Raw genomic sequence first — 27,135 nt, 5'->3', positions numbered from 1 at the left:
ACAGGAGATAATTTATCATTGCAGAATGGGTATTCTTGTATGGAGAGGGGCACATACACTCAGGAAAAAGGATTTCAGATAACCACCTCTCTGGTCACTCTAAATATCTTAAAATGCCTGAACTGCTGTGACCCCTAAAGGCAATGTCAACCACCTCAACATAAAAGGCCTTCCCCCCTTACTTTTTGGATGCATCATGTTTTGTTACAGATCAGCATCCCTAAGTACAGTATATTTTACTTAGCTAACATTAAATTCAGTGTATTAACCTCCAGAGCACATAGATGAGTAAAGTAAACAAAATGTATGCTCTGCGCCAGCACACTAAGTAAAAGACTCACATATTTAATAAGTAATAAACAGTAATTAACTATAGAAAAATGAAAAAATTAGGAAACGAAATTACTTGGGATTAGAGTCAAATTTTATGTTATGAAAAAAAAATTTTATGTTATGATCTAACCTTAGATTTTCCAACATTACTGTTCTCTTAATAAAATTAAAAAAAATTTTTTCCTTCTCAAATATAAACACTTCACTTTAAAAAACAACAATAAAACTAAAGATTCCAGATTTGGAAGTAATTAACTTAATGATATTCTTCTACATTTCACATAATATATTTTCAGGATAATCATAAAAACACAAGAAACTTGGAATGCCTGTGTGACTCAGTTGGCTAAACATCTGATTCTTGATTTTGGCTCAGGTCATGGTCACATGGTTGATGAGATCTAGCCCCCACAGGGCACCTGGCTCTGTGCTTGGCACAGAGCCTGCTTAAGATTCTTTCTCTCCCTCTCTTTCTGCCTGCCCCCTCTAAAAATCCAGAAAAAAAAAAAAAAAAACCATGAGAAACTTTCTCGAAATTATCAAATAAAAATTATTGTCATAATATTTTTAAACACTAACAGAAATATGAATTAAAAACAAAAGTTATAAATTTCAAATATGCCTTAAGGATTTCTTGGAACACACAGAATATTTTTGACTGTCAGCCATGTAAAAATCTCCTACTGGGAAAACATCAGAAATATACCTCTATTTTTTCATGTAGTTTCATTTCATAAAAATCTTTATTTTTATTTTGGGGGAAGTTCAGATAATGTATTCTCTTTTAGAAGAAGCCACAAAGCAATAGTATTATCTTTTTATTTTATAAAAAATCTTTTTATTATGTAAAAAAAACTTGAAAAAGCATGGTCATTTTTTAAAATAGTATCATTTCACAATGAAAATGTAACAGACATTTTGCAAAGACCATAGTAACTTGCTTGATAAAACAATTACCCTCTCACTCAGAAACTAGAAACAGTAGGAAAGTTATTAGCAAATACTTTCTACAAAATTTTCTGTCACTATCAGCACAAATATTTCAATACCTGCTATTTATGTTATACATTCAGATAGATGTTCTGGTTTCCTTTAGAATTTCTGTTCATTTAACTAATTCTGAACAGAGTTCTCTTACCTTTGTTATAAGATAACCTGCCCAAGATGCTGACCATTCTGCAAAGTTATTACCTAATTTACTTAAGTAAATTGGCTTCTTTACTTCAGACCAATCTGTTGACTTCTGAGAGCTCTTATATCTGTAATTTTGAAAATTCATTTATTAAGAAATATATTTAAAAAACATTAAAAAAAGAAATACATAAATATATATCCATCTTTTAAGACCTTTAGAATAAAACATATAAAAAATTTATCAACTCCTTCAGTGACTACCCTACTACTGCCTTGCCTTTACTGAAATATGGTTAAAGGCACTACCTTTCCTATATCCTTGTGGGGTGGAAAGTCATTCTTGCATACCCCAAGTATTTTAAAGGATTTGAGTCTGCCTCCTCCTCTTCCTTAGTGCTCTTTTCTAATCCTTCCAACTCCATCTGTGTAAGAAAGACTTATTCCTTTGAGGTTCAAGCCACTCAGGCATACCATTCTCTATTTCTTATTATGGGCACCTATTAAACTCACTGGTAACTTTAATACATCTCTGTGTTTTCTTTATTCCCTATTTCTTACCATCATGAGTAACTTCAATGGACTCAAATCTTCTCAACAACTTTTTTTTTTTTTTCCTCAACAACTTTCTCTTTTACTTCTATCAGGACTCCCTTGCCACTACAAAAAAACTTCACTTCCAAAATGAACTACTTAAATATCTTACTCTATAGTCTTAGCTTCCTAAATTTCTAGTTCTTTCATCCAGTTATGCTAACACATTAGCTCTCTACCACTGAGATCTGTCCCTTAACCCTGTTAAACTCTCCTGATCTGTAATACCTTCCTTTCATTACCTCTTTCCTTAACCAGCATCAGTGATCTTCATGCCCTTCATTTCAAGAACTCTTAATATTCTCTACCTACTCCATTGACCAATTCAGCTCTATCCATTTGTATTTACACATAAAAGATTTTAAATTTAAAAGGCTTTTTTCTTTTTTTAAAAAAGATTTTATTTATTTATTCATGAGAGATACAGAGAGAGAGAGGCAGAGACACAGGCAGAAGGAGAAGCAGGCTCCATGCAGGGAGCCCAACGTGGGATTTGATCCTGAGACTCCAGGATTACACCCTGGGCTGAAGGCGGTGCTAAACCGCTGCACCACCAGGGCTGCCCGATTTAAAAGGTTTTTAAATATAAAGAGGTATCTAGCAAATATGTATGCATACTTAAGGGCTTATATAAAGAACCTGCTACAAGGCTAGACACTGTACCAAGGCTCAAAGAAGTAATGTATCCATCATCACATATCTAATAAGCATGAAATCTAGGGTACTTTAAGTTATAGTTTCTAACTAAAAATAATTTATAGTTTTTTAGATTTCAATAAGCCTTAACAAAATTATTAAAATTGAACAAGAGGTTAGAAAACACTTTTAAAAAAAAGAGGAAGAAAATATCTTCATGAGGAGAAGTCAGAGGGTTGAAAATCTCTAATCTCTAAATGAGGTTGCTAATGGCTTTGAAACTAGCTTTAAACTCTTAAATTTCTATATTAATTATACCTATCAAAAGCTTAAACTCATATTCAAAGTGGATTCTTTCAAAGTATTACTGACAACTGAATTAAAAAAAATCAATCCTTTTAGCTTCAATAAATTCATATAAATACTTAAAATTATACAATGTAATCAATGAGCAGACTGTACTTTTCTCATTTTGACAAGATTATAGGCAAAATCACAGTGGAAAATACATATTAGGCATACTGAAAATACGTGTAATACTAAAAAATTATATAAAAAATAACATTAATTTTATGGGGTGCCTGGGTGGCTCAGTTGGTTAAGTGTCTGACTCTCGGTTTTGGCTCTGGTCATGGACTCATGGGTTGTAGGACTGGGACCCAGGTCGGGCTCCATGCTGAGTGGGGAACTAGCTTGAAGATTCTCTCTCCCTCTGCCCCTTTACCCCACTTCTGTGCACATGCTCTCTAATATAAATAGATCTTTAAAAAAATAACATTAATTTTATAAAGTTAAAAACAATTTTATAAAAATGGTTTTTAATAAGTTTACAGACCTAGTATTTAGATGAGGTTCCAGGATTTCCCGAACATGCTCAGGAAATCTCCTCCACAATTGGTGACCTGGACCATCGGTCTGCATCTCTCTGCAGTCATAAATAGAAAGTAACTCCTACAAATACATATTTCACATTTGTAAATCTATAGTGAAGCAAATAAATCTTTATGCTTAACAGCATAATAGTATAACTATACATAATAGTTACAAAAATAATGTTAAAACAGAATTATAAAATTTTGGAGCTGCAAACCTGCTTAAGACATCTATTTCAATGCTTAAAATCATTTAGGTTACTTACTTAATTAAGGTCACAAAGCTGTGGCAGTACTTGAAGCAGTTTGTGTTCTACACATATAATATGTACTGGAATATAAGTTTAAGAGCTATTTGGAGGAAAAAGTGGAATTACCTGTATTTGTACAGTATAATTCTTTAAATTTGATCTTTTCTAGATTTTAATGAACACAACTACAAATCCAACAGTTTTAAAAATTCAAGATATCTCAAATTCTAGGTATAAAATACTGAGCTTAAATTTGTGAAAAGAATGGGGACCTGGCTAGCTCAGTGGGTAGAACATAGCAACTCTTGATCTCAGAGTTGTGAGTTTGAGCCCCACATTAGGAGTAGAGTTTACTTAAAAAAAAAATTGTCAAAAGAAAATGCAAATGTTAAAGACCATTTTACTACGCAAGCCTCGAAATAAAATGGATATATTTTACTTTACTGAAATAAAACAACTGAGATTTTATAAATGAAGAAAAAAATCTTTGTTATTAATATCAATAAAACAAGACAAATATGTTAGGATATTCTATCTTCTACCACCTATTACTTTCCAATTCCATGAAAAACGACCATATGCAATAGATGTACTCCTAATATTTATAAATATAAGCACTGTCTAGGAAAATATGTATTTTATACTTATTTTTAGTATTTTTTTAGTAAAAGTAAGGAAATATATGAAAAGTTCAAAACAAAAAAGTTCAAATACAAATATTCAGAACTCATTTTCATTTAAACTTAAAATATTAATAAAATTTTGAAGTCAGCTTTTTTTTGCTGTTTGGCAAATTCACTCTAGCTAACAAAAACCCTCTTAATCAAGTAAATCAACAATTCTCTATTTTTTGGGGGTACTATTTATACTCTTAAAAAGACTAATACACTTACAAGTGTAGACCTTCCTTCATATTTCATTTTAAAAAACAGAAGCAATCCAAAGAGACTTCCATAATTCCCATGCACATATCTACTTAATCTGGCATTATCAGTTATAAGTGTCCATAGCTTTCTCTTGTCTTACTAAAGATGAATTGCTTCTGTTTTTAATTAGGGCTACCTCTCTACTTGCACACTATATTCCACATCTTTTTGCTTATTGAAAGTATTACAACAATTCTTTCCTACATTATCACATTCTCCCCTCTGCTGAATTGTTCTCAAGCAAAATATAAGCATACTGTTATTTCTCCAACCTCACTCCTCATTCCTTCCCAGCTACTATTTTATTCTTCCACTCTTTTTTTTTTCCCTCATTAAACTTTTGTTTTAATGGGTCTCAAAATTGTGGGACAGATTTTTGTTCAAGTTGTTTCCATTAAAAAGTGCTGATTTTAAAAACTAATAACTTAAAACTGCCACGCACGCACAAAAAAAAAAAAATGGTCCACAAAACATTCTCCTTTCCTTCTGAACGTTTTACTTATCATTAACCAATCTTTTACTATTAAACTTAAATGGCCAATTGACACAAACAGTTCTGAGACCGTTCTTCCACCACTGATTAAGACTGGGGTGGCAGGTATTGGGGATAATATTCATTTAGCCTTCTGAGCTTTCTGGGTAGACTTGTGACTTTGCCAGCTCCAGCTGCCTTCTTGTCCACTGCTTTGATGACACCCACATCAACCGTCTGTCTCATGTCACGAACAGCAAAACGGCCCAGGGGAGAGTAGTCAGAGAAGCTCTCAACACACATAGGTTTGCCAGGAACCATATCAACAATGGCAGCATCCCTAGATTTCGAGAACTTGGGACCATCTTCCAGCTTTTTTCCAGAACAACGATCTATCTTCTCCTTCAGCTCAGCAAACTTGCAAGCAATGTGAGCTGTGTGACAATTAAGCACAAGTGCATATCCAGCACTGATTTGGCCTGGATGGTTCAGACTAATCACATGAACCATGAAGCTAACTGCTTTCATTGGTGGGTCTTTTTTTATTTAGATTTTATTTATTTATTCATGACAGACACAGAGAGAGGCAGAGACAGAGACAGAGGGAGAAGCAGGCTCCACGCAGGGAGCCCAACACGGGACTCGATCCCGCGTCCCCAGGATCACATCCTGGGCTGCAGGTGGCACTAAACTGCTGGGCCATCGGGCTGCCCGATTGGTGGGTCATTTTTGCTGTCACCAGTGACACTGCCACGGCAAACATCTTTGACAGATACATTCCTGACATTGAAGCCCACACTGTCCCCAGGAAGAGCCTCACTCAAAGCTTCATGGTGCATTTCAACAGACTTAACTTCAGTTGTAACATTGACTGGAGCAAAGGTGACCACCATGCCAGGCTTAAGAACATCAGTCTCCACTCGACTCACTGGGACAGTACCAATACCACCAATTTTGTAGACGTCCTGGAGAGGCAGACACAAGGGCTTATCAGTTGGATGAGTTGGTGGCAGAATGCAATCCAGAGCTTTAAGCAGTGTGGTTCCACTGGCATTCCCATCTTTACGGGTGACTTTCCATCCCTTGAACCAAGGCATATTAGCACTTGGCTCCAGCATGTTGTCACCAATCCAACCAGAAATTGGCACAAATGCTACTGTGTCAGGGTTGTAGCCAAGTTTCTTACTGTAGGTGCTGACTCCCTTAATGATTTCCTCATATCTCTTCTGGCTGTAGGGTGGTTCAGTGGAATCCATTTTGTTAACACCGACAATTAGTTGTTTTACACCCACTGTGTAAGCCAGTGGGGCATGCTCACAGGTCTGCCCATTCTTGGAGACACCTGCTTCAAATTCACCAACACCAGCAGCAACAATCAGGACAGCACAGTCAGCCTGAGATGTGCCTGTAATCATGTTTTGATAAAATCTCTGTGTCTTGGGGCATCAATGATGGTCACATAATACTTACTGGTCTCGAATTCCCATAGGGAGATATCAATGGTGATACCATGTTCACATTCAGCTTTTAGTTTATCCAAGACCCAGGCATACTTCAAGGAGCCTTTTCCCATCTCAGCAGCCTCCTTCTCAAATTTTTCGATAGTTCTTTTGTTGAGCCCACCACATTTGTAGACCAGGTGGCCAATAGTGGTAGACTTGCCCAAATCTACATGTCCAATGATGACAATGTTGATGTGAGTCTTGTCCTTTCCCATTTTGGTTTAGGTTTAACGGTGGTTTTCACGACACCTGTGTTCTGGTGGCAAACCCACTGCAAAAAAGATCTTCCACTCTCTCTTAAAGACTCTTCCTTGTCTTCCAGAACACCACATTCTCCTACCTTACTGGCAGCTCCTTTTTAGTTTTCTTACTTGTTCCCTTCTTTTCTCACTCAATGTCCAGGGCTCAATTACTAGAATCTTTTTACCTGTACTCTCTTGACCATCTTATCCAGGATCATCATTTTAAATACCATCTCTATAATGAATACCTCCAAATTTACACATGAAACTCAGGCCACTCACTATGAATTCCAGACCTGAACATCTAACAAAACAAAGAAAAAAAATTTTAAACAAATTTTGATTGAAAAAAATACCATGAAAAGGGCAAAGAGAGCCAAACTGGAAAAATATTTATTAAATGTATGATTGACAAAGGGTTAAGTTCTACTATATATAAATAAATCTTAACTAGTAACAAAAAAAATAATCTTACACCAAGAGAAAAATGAGCAAAGATAATCTAGAGAAATTTCACCCAAAAAACCCAATAAATATATAAAGGAGGATATACTTTTCTCATAATTAAATGCTATTAAAGAAAAAAAATGCTATTAAAGTAAAATGGTACTATTTTCCATCTGTCACACTGACAAAAATTTAAAATTTTGATAAAGGCAGGTTTGTCAAGGAAGTATAAACTGATGAAACTTTTTGATAAAATTTATCAAATGTAAATTCTGTACTTGCTCTGAGACACATTTTAATTCCTAAATGTTTATATCATTGCTATTTTTACTCAAATGCTCAGAAATATACGTATCTTCCCTGAAACATTCTTATAAAAGCAAAATATAGAAACATCCTAAATGTGTTAAATAAATTTCTTATATAAATTATGGTACATCCATATCGAATATTAAGGTATTGAAAAGAATGAATTAGAGACCAATGTACTGACGGAAAATTATTCAAGATAAACTAAACACAAAAGAAAATCAAATTACAGAACATTGTTAAGCATTAATATCTCCTTATTTGGTGGAAAAGACATATATTTGTTAAATACACAGAAAATTTTGCTAAGTACCCATAATAATCTGTTAAGAGGTTACATTTCTATACTCCGAAATTTTATCATAAACTCATTATGATCATTACGAATTTTGATAATGATAGTTAACAAAAATAAGTTTTCAACATATAGATATACAACTTTCTTACTAGAATTCAGTAACATAAAGCCAGTACTGACTATATACACTCTTACCTGAATGGCATAAGCAGCTGAATCTTGAGCCCGGCTGTTATCTGCATATGCAAGGTAAGCTCTAGTTAGTTCCATCAATAATCCAAAGGCAAAGCTTGAATCTTCTACTCCCGTCTTAGAAAAAAAAGAAAAAAATCAAAGATAAGGTGTATAAATTTTCTAAAAATGTACTGTGCCTTACATGGTTAATTTAACTTAGTTACCTAGGTGAATTTTACTTAGAAAAGGAAAGGACATTAAGGTTTAAACTAAGTTTGGTACCAAGGCTAAAACATAATCTGTAGCCAAGAAGGCAAACCTAAGGCTTTTTAGGCTACTTATAAACAGCATTAGAATCATCCAACTCCTACATAGCTGCAACAATTTTCATTTTTTGTTTTTGTTGCTAAAGATTTTGTTTTTAGTGCAGAGTTTAATTTCTACACTCAACATGGTGGGATTCGAACTCAAGACTCAGATCATAAGTTGCATGATCTTCCAACTAAGCCAACTAGGTGCCCCTAATTTTGTTGATTTTTTAACCCTTAAAAAGAAAATTGTGTATACAGCATTTCCTAAATTACACGTTGTAGAAGCCTGGTCATTTGAGACACTCCCAAGAAATAATTTTAACATACCCCCCCTTCTCGGAGATGCACAGTGTGCACACTAAACAATACAGATGTTCTGTTTGATTTTTTTTTTTTTACAGGATTTCCCAAACTCATTTGACCATGGAAATTTTTCTATACATTCACTATTAACCTGGGAAATTAGTTTCCCATGAAAACACTTAGCAATAGCACTCAAATAGTAATATTTATATAATTAATTAGGTTTTAACTGACGATTTGTCATCATTTAAAAAGAACACAGCATACTAGTCTGGGCTCCAACTTTATTGTTTTTGGTTCTACATCTTTCAAATAGTATTAAAGTATAAATTTTAAAGTTATCTAAGTTGTCTAATTTGGGTCATGTTGCCACTAAGAATAACCTGACTAGTTCTTTGTAAATGAAATACAGAAACTCAAATAGGACAGAGAACTCTTTTGTCATTCCAAATTACCATTACTTACCACAAATGTAAAATCTTTCCCTTGGCTTTCAGTTGTTGAGAAATCTAGTCGACCTGGATCTATTGCCCCCAGTTCCCCTAAACACTCCCCACAGAGCAACCGAGCTTGAGAGTTTGCATCTTGGCAACCTTTCAAAAGCACTGTCACCAACTGTGAGATAACAGGTTCCACTGTTTCACTATCTGTTGCATATTTTATCAGCTTTTCCTAAAAGTAGACAAAAAATTTTTACATGACTTCTACAAACTAGTATATTTTCCTAACTAGAAAGCTTAGAAATATTAAGGAATATATGACATAGACATCGATAAAATTAAATTCCTATATCTGCAGTCTTCTTAGCTATTGTTGTGCTAAGTTGTATATAGTTATACAACTATATACATACATATATATGTATATATATACATATACATATATAGTTATATACATATAACTATGTATATAGTTATAGTATATAGTTCATAATATGTTCTGTAGGATTAGAATCATTAAGTATTTTAGAAAATTTTAATCCTTAATCCATTAAACAAGTAATTACTATTATTACATTAGTATACAAAAATAAGTAAGACAGACTTATTCCAACAAGTTCCCAGTCTAAGGGGAAAAGACATGTAAGTGAATAATTAAAATATCTTACGATATGTACAATAACAAATATATTTATAAGGTAAGGAAGCAATCAAGAAAATGAAAAAGAACTCAGAGTAATGTTTCAAGGACAGAGGACAGATACTTAAGTAAATAAGTCAACAAAGAATAGCTGTTACTTAAAACAAGACTGAAAAGTATATATGAAACCAGCAGAGAAGGAGAAAAAAATAATGGGAAAGGGTTCCATGGTGATGAGAAAACAATACATTGGTTCAAGTAATCTCTTTTCCATCAATTTCCTGAGGATGCTGTAATGAAAATCTGTTAAGAAGAGACTATTTTCAAGGCAGTTGAAATTAGATATTTGTGTGATACTTTAGAACTCCTTTGTTTATTTATACTATTTTCTTTCTAGCAAAAGTAAAGCATACATGAGCATCTTGAACTCCATGTTAAAACTACGATTCAAGTTACAATAACATTTCAAAAGAAAAATAAACAGACGTTTGATCTCATTCAGAATCTTTAAAAGTCAATCACTTAACATTACAGATTAATTCAGGTATACTTAAAAAATGAGCTAATAATCAATAAATAGCAAAACTAATATAAGAAATAACAAACATTTACTCACATGCTAAAACTAAAATAAAAGATCACTTTAGGTTGGCAGCAATAAATGCAGTTTAAGGTAATATACGTTGAAGATTGAGTGATTATGGATTTATTTGTTCTCCTTGTTAGCTCTTTATGTTTTGGATGGTGTGTACAGATTCAGATTCAGGCATCCAATATTATCCTAGTATAACGTGGAGGTCTCTAGCAGCCTATTTTCAATGGGCTTATTTTTGGATTTTTACATTAGCAAATATGTCTTAATATTTATAAGGATTCTGCATTAGCATCAAAGTTTATTTTGGCTTCAATACACACAACTTGCCCATCTGGGATTTTACCATAGAGATTCACTTCAACGTGAGTAGCATCAATTTCAGAAAGAGATTATATGGTTGCTCAGTTTGAGCTACAGTCTGATTTTTCTGACATAGAAATAAAAATTTCCTGCTATCCACTGACCTTAGGTGTTGTTTATATCCTTGGAAAATGTAGATTCCTCCTTAAAAGTAAGGAGTATAAACTGTCATTTCTTTCATTGTCAATGACCCTTTGGGGACTTACCCATTAGAAAAGGGCTTTTGCAGGGTCAGTCCATCAAAACAATCAAGTATCCAAGGCTACAGCAGCCATCATCTTAACTGTCACAGTATCTTTTAGAGTTTACTTTGCCACTACAGTATAACCAATTATTTCTTTAGTCAGTTATACTAATTATACAATTTTAGGTCTAATTATTTAAAATGCCTCCTTTCAATTTACTCCTGAATTATCTTTTACTCTCCCTCTGGTTAAGATCTGAACTTATAAAAGAATATCTTTTGCATTTGTTCTTTCATGGACTCTCACAGCACTCACTACAAAGACCCTTTGACTTCTAACCTCAGTTTCTTGCTCTCCTGTTGCTATAGGGTCAGCCATCTTCTAGAGCTGCAATGTCTAAATTGATAGCCACTATCCACATGAAACTATTTAAATTTAAAAAAGCAAAATTAAATTAAATATCCAGTTCTTTAATCACACATTTTAAGTGCTCAAGAGAGCACATGTGTCTAGCAGCTATGACTGGACAGTACAGATACAGACCATTTCCATCCTCATAGAAAATTCTTTTGGACAGAACTATTATAGAACTTAAATTGCTTTCAACACTGACATTACCTTCTTCTCAAACTTAGGAGATAAAAGATTTCCTTCTTTTTTTGTAGGTGTTTTAGGCCAGTGTGTGTGGGAATATGGCTGAGAAGACATGTGTCTCTGAATGTCTTCCCTTCTTTTCTTACTTTCTCTGGCTCCTCCAAACCATTGCCTTTAGTTTTCTCCTTAGTAACCTAAAGTAAATTTATCCAGCTATATATTGATCTAAACCAAATTAAACCTTACTTTAAAATAGCCTATAACAATCTATGGCCATTACACACCTTATTCAGACTCTATCTGACCTTCAAGACTCCTGGGGGTACACTTACCTCCTTACTCTGCCTAGCTAATTTATTAGCACTGGAGCTTTACATTGAGGGAAGACTTGTCAGGGTACTACCAGATATGATTTTTCTTTTGTGACATAGGTAGCAAAGTTGGGCAGCTGTGGCTTTTCCCTAAGAATATAAGCAATCTCCTTGAGTTCTCAGATTTAGCCATTTATATCTAAGAGGTGACAATCAATATAAAGTTTCCTTATGTTAGCCCAGGATCATGTCATCTGCTTTGAAATACCTAACCCAGGAAACCTCTAGGCCAAGGGGAGAGATCCTTTGCTATTCATAAAACCCTATATTAAAATAAAAAGCCAGAAGTCCTTTAAGTTACCTGAAATCCAAGTAGGTCTGTATGGGGCAAGGGGTAAGCATACAGTAGTTTCAATGCAGTAAGTGTAGGGCAGAGAATGAGGATGTAACACTGATAATGTAGATTCACAGGACAACATAAAACTTACACTTGAGGAGATTTAGGACTCTTCACCTGTGGTAGGACCATATCCACATTAGCTGCTACCCACATTGGTTATACAGTTCACTGACCCAGAAGCATATATTTATTACCATCACATATATCCTTCGTCCTAAATAAATGCTTCCTTCTATCATGTAAACTAACAACCTGGTTTTGAAATTCCCTTTAGGGTTCCACATGCTATCATGTAAGGTCTTGATATGCAAAAACAAATACCACAGGTAATTTTTTTCTATTTTATAGCTTTACAGTGATCTAGTATTTTGAATACCAGTTCTCACTGTCATCACTTATCTATAGTACACTGCCAAAGAAAAGAATAAAGTTCACTGGCATCATGAAAAAGTAAACTTAAAAATTTAGTTTCATTAAAACTAAAAGTTAATTTAGTCAAAATATAAAATGGCAAAATTACTGAGATTTTATATGATAGATATCTAAGGAAATTATGTGAGAAGACACATGAACTGCTGCTGCTGCACACATATATATCCCTACTCAGGAAGATGCAATAGCCTAAAACATAACTGTCAAATTATGACCCTTCAAAACAACAACAAAATCTCTGCACATCGCTGGTTTTCAGCCTAAAAAAGTATCTCATGGATTAGTGATTCTAAATCAGGTCTGACAATCTCAGTAAAATAAAAAGCACTTCTTTCATTGAACCTAATGAATCTCAAGCAAATATACCAATCTGTCATCTTTTCTTTAAACTCTTTTTTTTAAAAAAGATTTTATTTATTTATTCATGAGACACACACACACAGAGAGAGAGAGAGAGAGAGAGGCAGAGACACAGGCAGAGGGAGAGCAGGATCCATACAGGGAGCCTGATGTGGGACTCAATACTGGGTCTCCAGGATCACGCTCTGGGCTGAAGGCAGCACTAAACTGCTGAGCCACCCAGGCTGCCTAAACATCCTTCTTTTCTATACCTTTCAATTATATCTTAATATACCTGATTTTTATACAAAGTTTCCTTCAAGCTCGTAAGAGCATGAATACGAACATCTACATTTTCATGCTGAATTGCTTTCATGGATAGTTGAAGAGTTGTCTGAAGATCTGTACTCTCAGAGGTCTCCTATATAAAGAACACAGAGAGATACACCTTATCAGTTAAGGATTTCAGAAACCATTTCAGAAGGTCTGGATTCCCTATAGAGTTACTATTAAAGTGGTAAACTATACCCCAATTAAAAGTGGCTTTAAAAAATAATTTCTGGAGTAGGGTTAGGGGGAATAGGGTAACTGGGTAATTGACATTAAGAAGGGCACATGATGTAATAAGCACTGGGTATTATATAAAACTGATAAGTCACTTTACCTCTGAAACTAATAATATGTTATATGTTAATTGAATTTAAAATTTTTTAAAGGTGAAAAATAAAGAAATAATAATTTTCCATCTCTTCCTTCATATAGCATATGTCATTTTTAATAATTCTTGGGGAGAGGGATTTCATTCTGAAGTCTTTAGACTTGGAGAAAAATTTTATTCTGATCAAATAAGAATCCACTTATCTAAAAGAAATGCTTCTTGGTAAGAAATACAAATTTCCCTTAACTTTTACAAAGGACTTGAACCAAATCTATAGATTACACAAATCAATAAATTCATCCTTTATTTGGATTACTTTCTTATGACTATGATGAGTCACCCAGTAAAAAAGGAAATAAAGACCTCAGAACCAATCTCAGGGACTGCAGTAAATACTTCTGCTATTCTCACCAAAGATCAGGTCCCACTTTCTGCCCTAAAGTTCTTTGGAATCACCATTAATACTTTCATAAATTCAGAGAATTCACTGGACTTCAAGACAATAGAACTTTAAGTTACTCCCCTTCTAAAGTTCAGGAGTCAGTAAGATTTGATCATTTCATCCCATGATTTATAGCACAACATAACTAGAATCCTCCCACAGCTTTTTAGGGCATAAAGCTATGGTAGCTTCTTCTTTGGGGGACTATAAGTAGGGGCAAATTGACATGGGAAGTAAAGGCCCAAGTACTATATTCTTTGCTCTCTGTTCTATGTAATGCAGTAACATCTTGATCTAAATGCTAAAATTTCCTTGTAAAAATCATAATTTGTGATAGGATTATCTAATTGCCAAAAATTAGCCATCAGAATAGGACTCTTATCCATAGATATGATTCTGAAGAATCTCTGTTCAATGAATTGGAATCTGGGGACAGTTTTGTATCAGTGATCTCCTCAGACATAAATAAAAAATTAAATACCTTTCTGTACTCCTGTAGAACTGCTTTTATCTTTTTTAATTCTGGATGATCAGGTAAAAAATATATTTCATGAAGAAAATCTTGTACAGCATCCCTAATAGTTAATTGGAAAAAAAAATTATTTGCAAAGAGTATGAGTACCAAAAAAACATAAAGCAGAAGTTCAAACTAAGGCCAATTTAGTTCACACTTCAAAGTGTTAGTGGGGGGGGGGGGGGGGGGGTCCCTGGGTGGCTCAGCTGTTTTGGCGCCTGCCTTTGGCCCAGGGCATGATCCTGGAGTCCCGGCATCGAGTCCCACATCGGGCTCCCGGCATTGAGCCTGCTTCTCCCTCCTCCTGTGTCTCTGCCTCTCTCATAAATAAATAAAAAATAAATCTTTAAAAAAATAAAAACAACAAAGTGCTAGTGGGGGTACCTGGTGGGCTCAGTCAGTAGAATATGTGACTCTTTTTTTTTTTTTTTTTTAAGATTTTATTTATTTATTCATGAGAGACACTGAGAAAGAGGCAGAGACACAGGCAAAGGGAAAAGCAGGCTCCACACAGGGAGCCTGATATGGAACTTGATCCCAGGACCCTGGGATCATGCCCTAAGTTGAAGGCAGACGTTCAACTGCTGAGCCACCCAGGCGTCCCAGAACATGTGACTCTTGATCTCCAGGTTATAAGTCTGAGCCCCATATTCAGTATAGAAATCACTTAAAACTAAAAACTTTTAAAAAGCGGGGGAGGCTCAGGATACCTGAGTGGCTCAGTTGGTTAAGTTTCTGACTCCTGATTTTAGCTCAGATCATGATCTCAGGATTGTGAGAAGGAGCCTGATAGGTAGGGCTGTGTGCTCAGTACAGCCTGCTTCATATTTTCTCTCCCCCTCTTCCTTCTGCCCCTTTGCCTCAAATAATTAAAAAAGTTTTAAAAAGTGCTAGTGGATTAATGAGATGAAAAATATTCTTCCTAACCATGTATAGTCATTAATAATAGCAAATAATCAAATCTAAGGAAATCACCTGTTGCAGTATGTTATGTTGGTGGCCCCGAATAAAACTATACTTCTTTGTACACACATCCATGTATAGTTACTTTCCGTTCTATTTGGTCTAGGTATGTGACTTGCTTTATATCACAAAGAATGTGCAAAAGGAAATGCTGTGCCAAGTTAGGGTCTAAAGTGTTAAAAACGTCTGGCTTCTCGTTTTGTGCTCATCAGAGTCCTAAATCACCATAAAAAGTCTGGTTACCAACATGGACAGGCTACGTGAAAAGAGAGAGGTTCTAAGACTACAAGGAAAGAGAAAGAAACCCAGCCAAGTCTACCTGCTGGCTGACTGCAGCCATACCAGTGATCAAAGAATCTACCAACTGAATCCATTCCAGATTATAAAATTATGAGTAAATAAAAATGCTTGTCATTTTCAGACACTGGATTTTGGAGTGGTCACAGTGCAGCAATAGATAGCCTAACCCAACCTTAAAACAAATTCTCTTTTAAAAATTTTAGAGAAAAATATGTAAGTAATTCTTATTGAGGACACAATTTTTAATTTGCTTCAAATATTCTAATCTTTCTGAGTCCCAGCAATCCATTTCTAAATTCTAGTCTTCACTCATGCTAGAAATATATACTAAGCAACTATCATGTCCCATTATGTGCTAGACACTAGAGATATAACAATAGGGAAGCTGAAAGATTTTCTTCATTCAGGGGGCTTAAGGTCTTCTAACTAGCACTAAATGAAAGAGAATTTTTTTTTATATGAAAAGGTAGAGGATTAATTGTTGTATAATAAAAAGCACAGATACACTATTTACATAATAATCCAAAAGTATTTGAAAAGTTATCTAGATCAGTGATTATGTTGTTCTATCTTATTTAAAATATCAAAAATAAAAGTTAAATAAATTTAACCTTTTCTTCTGTACTTTCTCCCTGCTTAGATAGTTACTGAAAATGATTAACGGAATTAGCAGTAGTATGTGTATGGGTGGGTAAGCAGGTAAATAGGTAGTACTTAAACCCTAACTTTTCAGAAGCAAAGGAAATAAAACATGGAACAGTTAAGTGTAAACATGGAAACAATTTAAAAATGTATAGAAACACATTCCAGGCTAAAAAGCAGTGTGAAATACAAAAATGGAAGAGAGTAACATATGTTCTTCCAGGAGCAGTCCAAGTAAGCTACAGCACAGCCTATTTTTGGAAAATCTTAAGAAAAGATTTTAAGAAATAAGATGTGACCAGATTTTGGAAAGACTTAAATGTCAAGATAAGCAAGTTGAATTCATCAGTTTATAACTGGAGAATCACAGAATGTCTCCATATACTGGAGTAATACTGATCAAAGGGATGCTTTTAAATATGAATAATATGAAGAAATGTGATAAAAACCTAAAGGAAGGGAGGCTGGTTAAAAGGCCAATGCAATGAAGTAATGAGGGTTTCAACTAAGGTAAGTTATAGAAAGTACGTGAACATCCCTGCTAACCTTTATTATGCTATTCAACTGTTTGCCTTTAAGTATGAAAAGAAAGGTAAAGTTTGTCTCACTTTTTTCAAAACTGATTAAAAATAATTTTCAGATGTTGATCTAATAATGTTTTAAATATATTTATGGTGGATCAATGTCACAACTGAAATAGTTATCAGTTCAGTCTGTATTGACTTATGCCAATTATTTTTGTTTGATGCACTCTAAATTAAAAGGAATGTGAACAATTCCACCTTACCAGCAGTAATCCTAATACCTTGAGACATAAATATACAGTGATAAAAAGTTGCTATCTATACTATTAATTTCAGTTATAATAAATACCTGTTTTCAATTATGAGGTAGTGAAATATAGCAGCAGTTTCTTCAGGCTGGATGTGTATGAGAGGTAACAAAGCTACTATCACATGACTGAGAAGGGAACCAAGATAAGCATGATCCAGGCAACGAACAAAGCAATCCCAAGCTCTATGTGAAAAAACAAATAAAAGTTAAATGTCACATTTGTTTTTATTATTTGTAAAGCCCCACCAATGAGTTATTAGCTGGACAAACAATGATACGTACAAATAATAAGATATAAAAGGCAGCTGTAAAAATGGCTAACGATCAATACTCTATATGTAAATAGAGTGATCTTTCTCATGTGTTAAGTCAAAAAAGCAAGGTAAAAAACAGAGCTTACAATATGTTACCTTTTTGGGCAAGGTTAATACAAAAATAAGTTTGTGACTTATTAAAATAAGTTTGTGACTCTTCCTTATACTTACCCCCTTTTTATGTATATCAATAGTATTTATAAAACGTGTTCTATAATTATGTAATTGTAGATACTATTATGTACTGTCCAGTGACATTCTTTTTATTTTTTAAAAATTTTATTTATTTATTCATGAGAGACACAGAGAAAGAGGCAGAGGGAGAAGCAGGTTCCCTGCAGGGAGCCCAATGCAGGACTCGATCCCAGGATCATGACCTGTACATAAGGCACTCAACCACTGAGCCACACAGGTGTCCCTGTCCAGTGACATTCAAAGAAGGCCCTATTCCTGTATCTTTTCTACCTTATTTATAATAGGAACTATAGAATGTATGACTAAGAAGTCACTTTGATACTGACTTTTTAAAAAAGGTACTACCTTCTGCTGTTGCAAAGTGCAAAATTTTGAGTGGAAACTGTGTGTGTTTTATTCTGACTTAATAATATGTTAGAAATTAGAGAATAGAGTGTGATAAGTTTTACATATTGCCCCTGCTGTTACCTAAGGTACTGTAGAAATTTTTAATAAGCAAAAATCCCTTTGGTATGTATGTATGTATTTATTCTTAAGATTTTTTAAAAAATTTATTCATGAGAGACAAGAGTGAGACAAAGAGAGAGAGGGAGAGAGGCAGAGACACAGGCAAAGGGAGAAGCAGGCTCCATGCAGGCAGCCTGACATGGGACTCAATCCTGGGATTCCAGGATCACGCCCTGGGCTGAAGGCGGCGCTAAACCGTTGAGCCACCCAGGCTGCCCACCTTTGGTATTTAAAGTGAAACATTTATTTAGCCCATTTGTTTTAATGGAAAGCAAAAAGTAATTGGGTCAACATTTTAGCATATTTCTAAAGCGCCTTAATATATCCCTTTGTGGAAGGCACTATCCCACAGTTTACTTTTATACTGTATTACATATATAAGTATTTTGCATTAAAACAGAATCAATACAACACTAGTTTTATAAAATAATGCTTTGAAAAAAAACAAAATAAAATAATGCTTTGTTAGGAAAAGGAATTACAGTTTTGCAATATAACTAAATTGTTTTACATACTTCTGAATGCAGTAGATATGTAGCCAGTGTTTTTAATGACTCTATTTGTATTCTCCCAATCATTTTCTCAGTGTAACATTTCCTGGAATAATAATAGTAAAAAATTCAGATCTTTCAAAAAAAAAAAAAGTGTGCATTTGTTTTACTTTTAAAAAGGGGAGAATTATGCAAAAATTAAGAAAAAGTTATCATAGTCAAAAAAAGAAAGCTAGATTCACAAATCAGAATCTCAGATAATGTTTATGTTTTACATAAATTTAAAATTAAAAAGGGGAAAAAGCGACTTCTAAAAATCTTTAAAAAGTAGGGGCACCTGAGGAGTGGTTCAGTTGGTTAAACGTCTGATGTAAGCTCAGGTCATGATTTCAAGGTCCTGGGATTCAGCCTTGCATTGAGCCCTGCATCAGGCTCTGTGCTCAGTGGGGAGTCTGCTTGTCCCTCTCTGCTCTTCCCCCTGCTCTTGTTCTGTCTCTTGCTCAAATAAATATTTTATTTTATTTTTTATTTTTTATTTTTTTTTTCAAATAAATATTTTATTAAAAAATTTTAAACAAACTGAAACAACCTAACTGAATATCAAGTTGGTGGCACATGTACACGGGAAAGAATTACTCCACATAACTTTAATACATGTTATTCTGACTCTCCATTTCCAATAAGCACAGTCTAAGGACAAAAAAGACCTCTAAAAAAAATAAAAATATGTAAGTAAATAAATAAATAAAGGACCTTCAAGAAGCTTAAACTGCATTCAGGAGTGTTTTAGAAGTAATATTAAAATCATATTAATTTAAATTAGGAATCCCACATGCCAAAATCTCAATGGCCTAAAAGAAGTGTAGGGAAGGATCTTAAAGATGGAAATCTGTTTGTAAGAGATTTTATGTAAGGGCCAAACAACCAACTATGTGACACGTGCATGTTATTTGTTTTCCGATTCAAATTAACCAACACCTTTGGGAAAAATATCTTTGAGACAATTGAGGAAATCTGAATATAGACTGAGTTTAAGATGATATTAAGGAATTCCTATTAATTCTGCTAATCATAGTAATTTATTATGGTTGTATTTTTTAAAATGCCTTATCCATTAGATACATCTGAAGTGTTTACAAGTACAATGATTCGATACTGGAGTTTTCTCTAAAACATTCCAACTAACAATAAAACAGGTGGAGGAGGGTAGATTAATATAAGATTAGCAATGCTGAGAACTACTGAGGTTGGAAAATAGGTATAGAGGGATTCATTATACTACTCTACTTCCCAATATGTTAAAAGATTTCGTACTAGTTTGTCTTTAAACAAGTAAACACATTCCCTTTCGATACAAATATCCTTTTTATCATAATTATTTATAGTCTGAATCCTTCAAAGAGGTAAGAATTCAAGTTAGTGCTACTGGGAAATGCAAAATTCTAATGAATTTAGAATCTACCTGCAACACAATTCAGGAAAATCATCCTTGAATCTCAGGCCAGTTCTTAGTGTGGTCATCATCTTCACCCTCACGGAGCTGACGTGTTTTGGTCCCATCAACTTCATCAAAGACATCAAACTGTTCAAAGCCTATAAAGTAAGTAGGGCTTTAAAATAAAGCCTATAAACAAGTCAGCAGGAGTAGATGGACCCTAAGGACAAGATCCTACCCACATCTCAGAGTAGTACCTATTCTCTGGCAACACAATGTTTAAATGTTGGCCAGTTCATTTTGTTCAGATTTTTATGTAAGAATTATGAATTTGAGAAATATAAGCTGAGTTCTGGTGTGTTTTTTCTTGTGAAGGTAACTTGTTATTTTTGTCCTCATGGCCCTCTAGAAGAATAATTTTCAAATTTATTAAGAATATAATACCTATTGTTTTCTTTATATTCATCCCCAAACTATTATGCAACACATGCATTTCTGTCCTAATGGTACAAATTTCAAGATGCTCTGAATTTTGCAAAACAACCAAGTTTAGTAAAATAAGACTGATGACATACCCACAAAATAATATACATTTTATTGTGTGTAGAACATAGAATCAGACTTGTATCAACAGCTCTAGGTTCTAATGAAAGTGTAAAGAAACTCTCTACTCAACCTTAACTATGTGCCAAAACATACAAGCTTTTTATGGTTTAAAACACAAACTATAGTTTTCTTAGATTGGAGATCGTTCTCTCACTCAGGATAATAATAAGAAAGATTCCATAGAGATGGAATAGAAATTGTCTGGAAGATTAAAATTACCAGTTGACACCAACAGAATAAGTATCAGCTCTGAAAATAGCTTAATATTTTATGTCTTTCTTGGCTCCTTTATTAAGAGAAGAATATATACTGAAATAAAAGCTTCCTCTCATAGATTTTTTTCTATAATTTTACTGACTGCAGAGATGGGAAGCAATGGAAACTTAATGAGTGTCTAAAATTCCATCCTAATCTATGGACAAAAATTTCCAATGGTGATCAACTGTTACAGCAGTCATAATTAAACTTCACTGTGTCAAACGCAGTTAAACATAAACTGACAGGGGTGCCTGGATGACTCAGTCTGTTAAGCGTTTGTTTTTGGCTCAGGTCATGATCCCAGGGTCCTTGGATAGAACCACTCATGGGGCTCCCTGCTCCGGGAGAGAGCTTGCTTCTCTTTCCCTGATCCCCCTGCTTTTGCTCTTTCACTCTCTCAAACAAGTAAATATAATCCTTTAAAAAAAAAGGATAGGGATCCCTGGGTGGCGCAGCGGTTTAGCGCCTGCCTTTGGCCCAGGGCGCGATCCTGGAGACCTGGGATCGAATCCCACATCGGGCTCCCGGTGCATGGAGCCTGCTTCTCCCTCTGCCTATGTCTCTGCCTCTCTCTCTCTCCCTCTGTGTGACTATCATAAATAAATAAAAATTAAAAAAATAATAATAATAAAAAATAAAAATAAAAATAAAAATAAAAATAAAAAAAAGGATAGAGAAAAAAGATAAACAAAAAGTGACAAATACTGAAGTTACTCAGTTTTATGTAAGCTAACATTTTTGGTTTTTAAAAACGCCATTGGGGGACACCTGGGTGGCTCAGCGGTTGAGCATCTGCCTTCAGCTCAGGACATGATCCCAGAATGCCAGGATCGCGTCCCATATCGGGCTCGTTGCATGGAGCCTGCTTCTACCTCTGCCTGTGTCTCTGCCTCTCTCCCTGTGTCTCTCATGAATAAATAAATAAAATCTTAAAAAAACAAAAAAACAAAAAACAAAAAACAAAACAAAACAAAACAAAACAAAAAAAAACCCAGCATGGGCCATGACTTACAACACAACAATTTGGACTAATGAACTCAATTACGCAACTTTTGTTTGAGCCATCAGAGATGCTGGTCTTTTTTTTCCCCACTGAGCTAAGTGATGTGCTGACATGAGCTTGAAGCTAATTGGGGTCATCACCTGGCTATTATGTATAGAGCCAATCCAGGGGAATTTGAGCTAAGAGATAAATTCTGAGAACACTGTGTTCAAAATCAAGTTATACTCAAAGCTATATTATTCTTAAGGACACTTAGTCACAAAGCCAATAAATTCTTTTAAGCCAGTTTGGGTTAAAACTGGCTTTATAAACAAAAACACTGTAAGTGACATAATTCCTTTTTTTAGACTTCCCAAAAGCTTATAAAGGAATAGAAGGATTCAGAATATCACATATTTGATTATTTCTTATCTTTGAATGTTTGTAGCTATAAGCAGAAGTCATATCCCCTATGTATTCTATATGAATTCTAAAACTTTGCCATTTATCATCACTACCTACCATTTTCTTATCTTCAATGCCAACACTGGAGCTTAGTAACTGCATGTTAAAAAAAGCCAAAATGCCCAACAACTTAGGTTGCAAATAATCAGCCTAGTGAAAAAAAAAAAAAAAAACATAAAACAGATATTATATTTACAAAGATCAAATTTCATAAATTAAACAATTTATTTAACATCATTTCTATTTCTATATTATTTATGATAGAACATTGGAAGTAATAAGCATTTGGTAGATTTTTCTATAAAAGTATATTTTTACATCTAGTATTTTAAAAATTAGTGAAATTGGTTTATAAACACCCTGACAAAATATGATTAAACAGTATTTTACAATGAGAAAATCATGAGCTTTTGAATTATGAAATGTGCTGGCATGGGATCCTCAGGATTGACTCACATAAGGACCCAGAGTGAAGAAAATACTTAAGAAGAAGAACAGAGGGATCCCTGGGTGGCGCAGCGGTTTGGTGCCTGCCTTTGGCCCAGGGCGCGATCCTGGAGACCCGGGATCGAATCCCACGTTGGGCTCCCGGTGCATGGAGCCTGCTTCTCCCTCTGCCTATGTCTCTGCCTCTCTCTCTCTCTCTCTGTGACTATCATAAATAAATAAAAATAAAAAAAAAGAAGAACGGATAAAGACAAAGTAACTGTCCTTATCTAGAACATTCAGAGCCAAGATGAGGGGGGAAAAGAGTACTTACAAAGGAAAAACTAACCTGCCAGAACAATGGTCTGACTCAAGGGTCAAAATCCTTTGAGACAACAGTGGTAGAGGGGTAACAAGGCCATGGAAATCAACACATTTCACTGACCATAGCACTTTGGGTCTCCTGAAGGGAAGAGGATTAAGTCTTTCTCATAAGATGGTCCTAGAGGAAAGAGTATTGGCTTTAAGCCAAACCAGGGTTTGAATCCCAATTCTGACTTATCCAGTGTGTGATGCTGGGTTAAGTTACTTCCCTAAGTTATTTAACTCCTCTGAGTCTATAAAATGAGAAGACCTATTGCACAGAGTTGTTGTAGAGATTAAATAAAATAACATGCATTAAGCACTAATAATATAGTAATGTGCTGCTTTTGCTGAAGAAGGCATTGAGAAGCGGCAGCCATGGCTCTGTACTACTCTGTGGCCATGGGCCTCATCAAGGGCCACAGGTGACTAGGCACAACAGCAGGCCAAGGCACAGCAGCAGTCACAGGTACCTCATCAAGCACATCAAGTTCACACGGGACACGACATGAGAGGTGTGCAGCTTTACTCCCTACGGTGACATGCAGTGGAGCCTCTCAAGGTCTCCAAGGATAAGTGCACCCTCAAGATCATCAAGAAAAGGGTGGGGACACACATTCATGCCAAGAGAAAGAGAAAAGAGCTGAGCAATGTCCTAGCAGCCAGGAGGAAAGCAGCAGCCAAGAAGGATTAAACCCCTTTCCTCTGTATGTAATAAATCCTTTTTGGAATTTGGGGGAAAAAAAAGAATAAAGTGTTAAGTTGTTAATATTATTATAAACTGGGAATGTGAGTACTCTGCAAAGAAAAATATTCAAAATATTTACATACGGGCAAGAAAGGGAGCAAGAAAAAGAGCTGGGGAGGAGTAGCAAAGTATCTTTGAACTCTAGAAGAAAGTTACATTGCTTGATATTGAGGCACCTGATTTAGGGATCTCCAGATTACCTATACTGCCAAAGGGAGAAGGGTAGGAAGGTGTGTATTAGCACATACTAGAGAGTAAGTGAGGTGTTCAACCTGTCTCTCCAGATTAGATACTGGGATAAACTTTTCTCTTGCCAAGCACAGAGAATCATCTGTCAAGCCTAAAACTACATTTAATTTGCAAACTTCTGATTTGAATTAAGACTCAATTTAAGCTTAACAAGCCACAATTCCTAATTGCATGGTTCCAGTCCATGTTTCTTAAAAGAAATGAAGATATATATGACACTCACAGTCTGTCAACATTCTATTTTTAAAGCTCTTGCATTTAAACAATAGTTCATTAATCTACCACTCACCAAATATTTATTAAGTATGCCTAGAACCCTGTGCCAGGTACAGCTGTACAAAGTAAACAAAGACACTTTCCTCCTATTAGCTTACATGGGAGACTCATAGAAGAGATGAAATAAATATGTAAATAAGGTTATGATAAAAGCTATAAGGAAAATACCATTATCACATGATAGGGAAGAACTGGGATGTGAGAGTTTAGATAGGGTGATCAGAAAATTCTGAGATCTAAAGAATGAGAAAGATCTAAGAGATTATTCCAAGTAAAAAGACTAAGGCAAAGACTCTGAAGCAGGAAAAAGCTTGAGAAAGCTTGTTGTTTAAAAAACACAACAAAAGTTATAGACCAATATCCCTGATGAACATGGATGCAAAAATTCTCAATAAGATACTAGCCAATAGGATCCAACGTACATTAAGAAAATTATTCACCATGACCAAGTAGGATTTATTCCCGGGACACAAGGCTGGTTTAACACTCATAAAACAATCAATGTGATTCATCATATCGGCAAGAGAAAAACCAAGAACCATATGATCCTCTCATTAGATGCGGAGAAAGCATTTGACAAAACACAGCATCCATTCCTGACCAAAACTCTTGAGTGTAGGGATAGAGGGAACATTCCTCAACATCTTAAAAGCCATCTAGAAAAAGCCCACAGCAAATATAATTCTCAATGGGGAAGCACTGGGAGCCTTTCCCCTAAGATCAGGAACACGACAGGGATGTCCACTCTCACCACTGCTATTCAACATAGTACTGGAAGTCCTAGCCTCAGCAATCAGGCAACAAAAAGACATTAAAGGCATTCGAATTGGCAAAGAAGAAGTCAAACTCTCCCTCTTCGCCGATGACATGACACTCTACTTAGAAAACCCAAAAGACTCCACCCCAAGATTGCTAGAACTCATACAGCAATTTGGCAGTGTGGCAGGATACAAAATCAATGCCCAGAAGTCAGTGGCATTTCTATACACTAACAATGAGACTGAAGAAAGGCACCAAAAACTATAGAACACTAAAAACTATAGAACGCTTCTGAAAGAAATTGAGGAAGACACAAAGAGATAGAAAAATATTCCATGCTCATGGATTGGCAGAATTAATATTGTGAAAATGTCAATGTTACCCAGGGCAATTTACACGTTTAATGCAATCCCTATCAAAATACCATGGACTTTCTTCAGAGAGTTAGAACAAATTATTTTAAGATTTGTGTGGAATCAGAAAAGACCCCAAATAGCCAGGGGAATATTGAAAAAGAAAACCATAGCTGGGAGCATCACAATGCCAGATTTCAGGTTGTACTACAAAGCTGTGGTCATCAAGACAGTGTGGTACTGGCACAAAAACAGACACATAGATCAATGGAACAGAATAGAGAATCCAGAAGTGGACCCTCAACTTTATGGTCAACTAATATTCGATAAAGGAGGAAAGACTATCCACTGGAAGAAAGACAGCCTCTTCAATAAATGGTGCTGGGAAAATTGAACATCCACATGCAGAAGAATCAAACTAGACCACTCACTTTCACCATACACAAAGATAAACTCAAAATGGATGAAAGATCTAAATGTGAGACAAGATTCAATCAAAATCCTAGAGGAGAACACAGGCAACACCCTTTTTGAACTCGGCCACAGTAACTTCTTGCAAGATACATCCTCGAAGGCAAAAGAAACAAAAGCAAAAATGAAGTATTGGGACTTCATCAAGATAAGAAGCTTTTGCACAGCAAAGGATACAATCAACAAAACTAAAAGACAACCTACAGAATGGGAGAAGATATTTGCAAATGATGTATCAGATAAAGGGCTAGTTTCCAAGATCTATAAAGAACTTATTAAACTCAACACCAAAGAAACAAACAATCCAATCATGAAATGGGCAAAAGACATGAACAGAAATCTCACAGAGGAAGACCTACACATGGCCAACACGCACATGAGAAAATGCTCCGCATCACTTGCCATCAGGGAAATACAAATCAAAATCACAATGAGATACCACCTCACACCAGTGAGAATGGTGAAATTAACAAAGCAGGAAACCACAAATGTTGGAGAGGATGTGGAGAAAAGGGAACCCTCTTACACTGTTGGTGGGAATGTGAAATGGTGCAGCCACTCTGGAAAACTGTGTAGAGGTTCCTCAAAGAGTTAAAAATAGACCTGCCCTACAACCCAGCAACTGCACTGCTGGGGATTTACCCCAAAGATACAGATGCAATGAAACGCCGAGACACCTGCACCCCGATGCTTATAGCAGCAACGTCCACAATAGCCAAACTGTGGAAGAAGCCTCGGTGTCCACCGAAAGATGAATGGATAAAGAAGATGTGGTATATGTATACGA

At 35.1% G+C, this 27,135-nt stretch overlaps 1 protein-coding gene and 2 pseudogenes across 3 annotated transcripts in view; 1 reads left to right on the top strand and 2 right to left on the bottom strand.

Moving 5' to 3' along the window:
• The window catches only part of ATR (ATR checkpoint kinase), a 90,762-nt gene that overhangs the window by 38,803 nt on the left and 24,824 nt on the right, over nt 1-27,135 (bottom strand). For all 3 annotated transcript variants that reach the window (XR_013361078.1, XM_077864873.1, XM_077864874.1), the window contains 9 exons: nt 22,761-22,853; nt 20,420-20,550; nt 17,490-17,633; nt 14,679-14,772; nt 13,393-13,518; nt 9,267-9,473; nt 8,209-8,322; nt 3,530-3,645; nt 1,472-1,592 (listed from right to left, as the gene is read on the bottom strand). Coding sequence is in view for 2 of the 3 variants with exons in the window: in XM_077864873.1 (XP_077720999.1) it covers nt 1,472-1,592; nt 3,530-3,645; nt 8,209-8,322; nt 9,267-9,473; nt 13,393-13,518; nt 14,679-14,772; nt 17,490-17,633; nt 20,420-20,550; nt 22,761-22,853 (1,146 nt within the window). In the remaining variant the exon portion in view is untranslated. The remainder of the gene's footprint in view (nt 1-1,471; nt 1,593-3,529; nt 3,646-8,208; nt 8,323-9,266; nt 9,474-13,392; nt 13,519-14,678; nt 14,773-17,489; nt 17,634-20,419; nt 20,551-22,760; nt 22,854-27,135) is intronic.
• On the bottom strand, nt 3,653-8,171 carry LOC144293784 (elongation factor 1-alpha 1-like; annotated as a pseudogene).
• On the top strand, nt 23,871-24,186 carry LOC144294306 (large ribosomal subunit protein eL36 pseudogene; annotated as a pseudogene).

The sequence above is a fragment of the Canis aureus genome, chromosome 22, assembly GCF_053574225.1.
Source record: "Canis aureus isolate CA01 chromosome 22, VMU_Caureus_v.1.0, whole genome shotgun sequence".
Taxonomy (NCBI): Eukaryota; Metazoa; Chordata; class Mammalia; order Carnivora; family Canidae; genus Canis; species Canis aureus.
The sequence above is the reverse complement of the archived record's forward strand: the minus strand, read 5'-3'. Positions and strand labels throughout refer to the sequence as shown.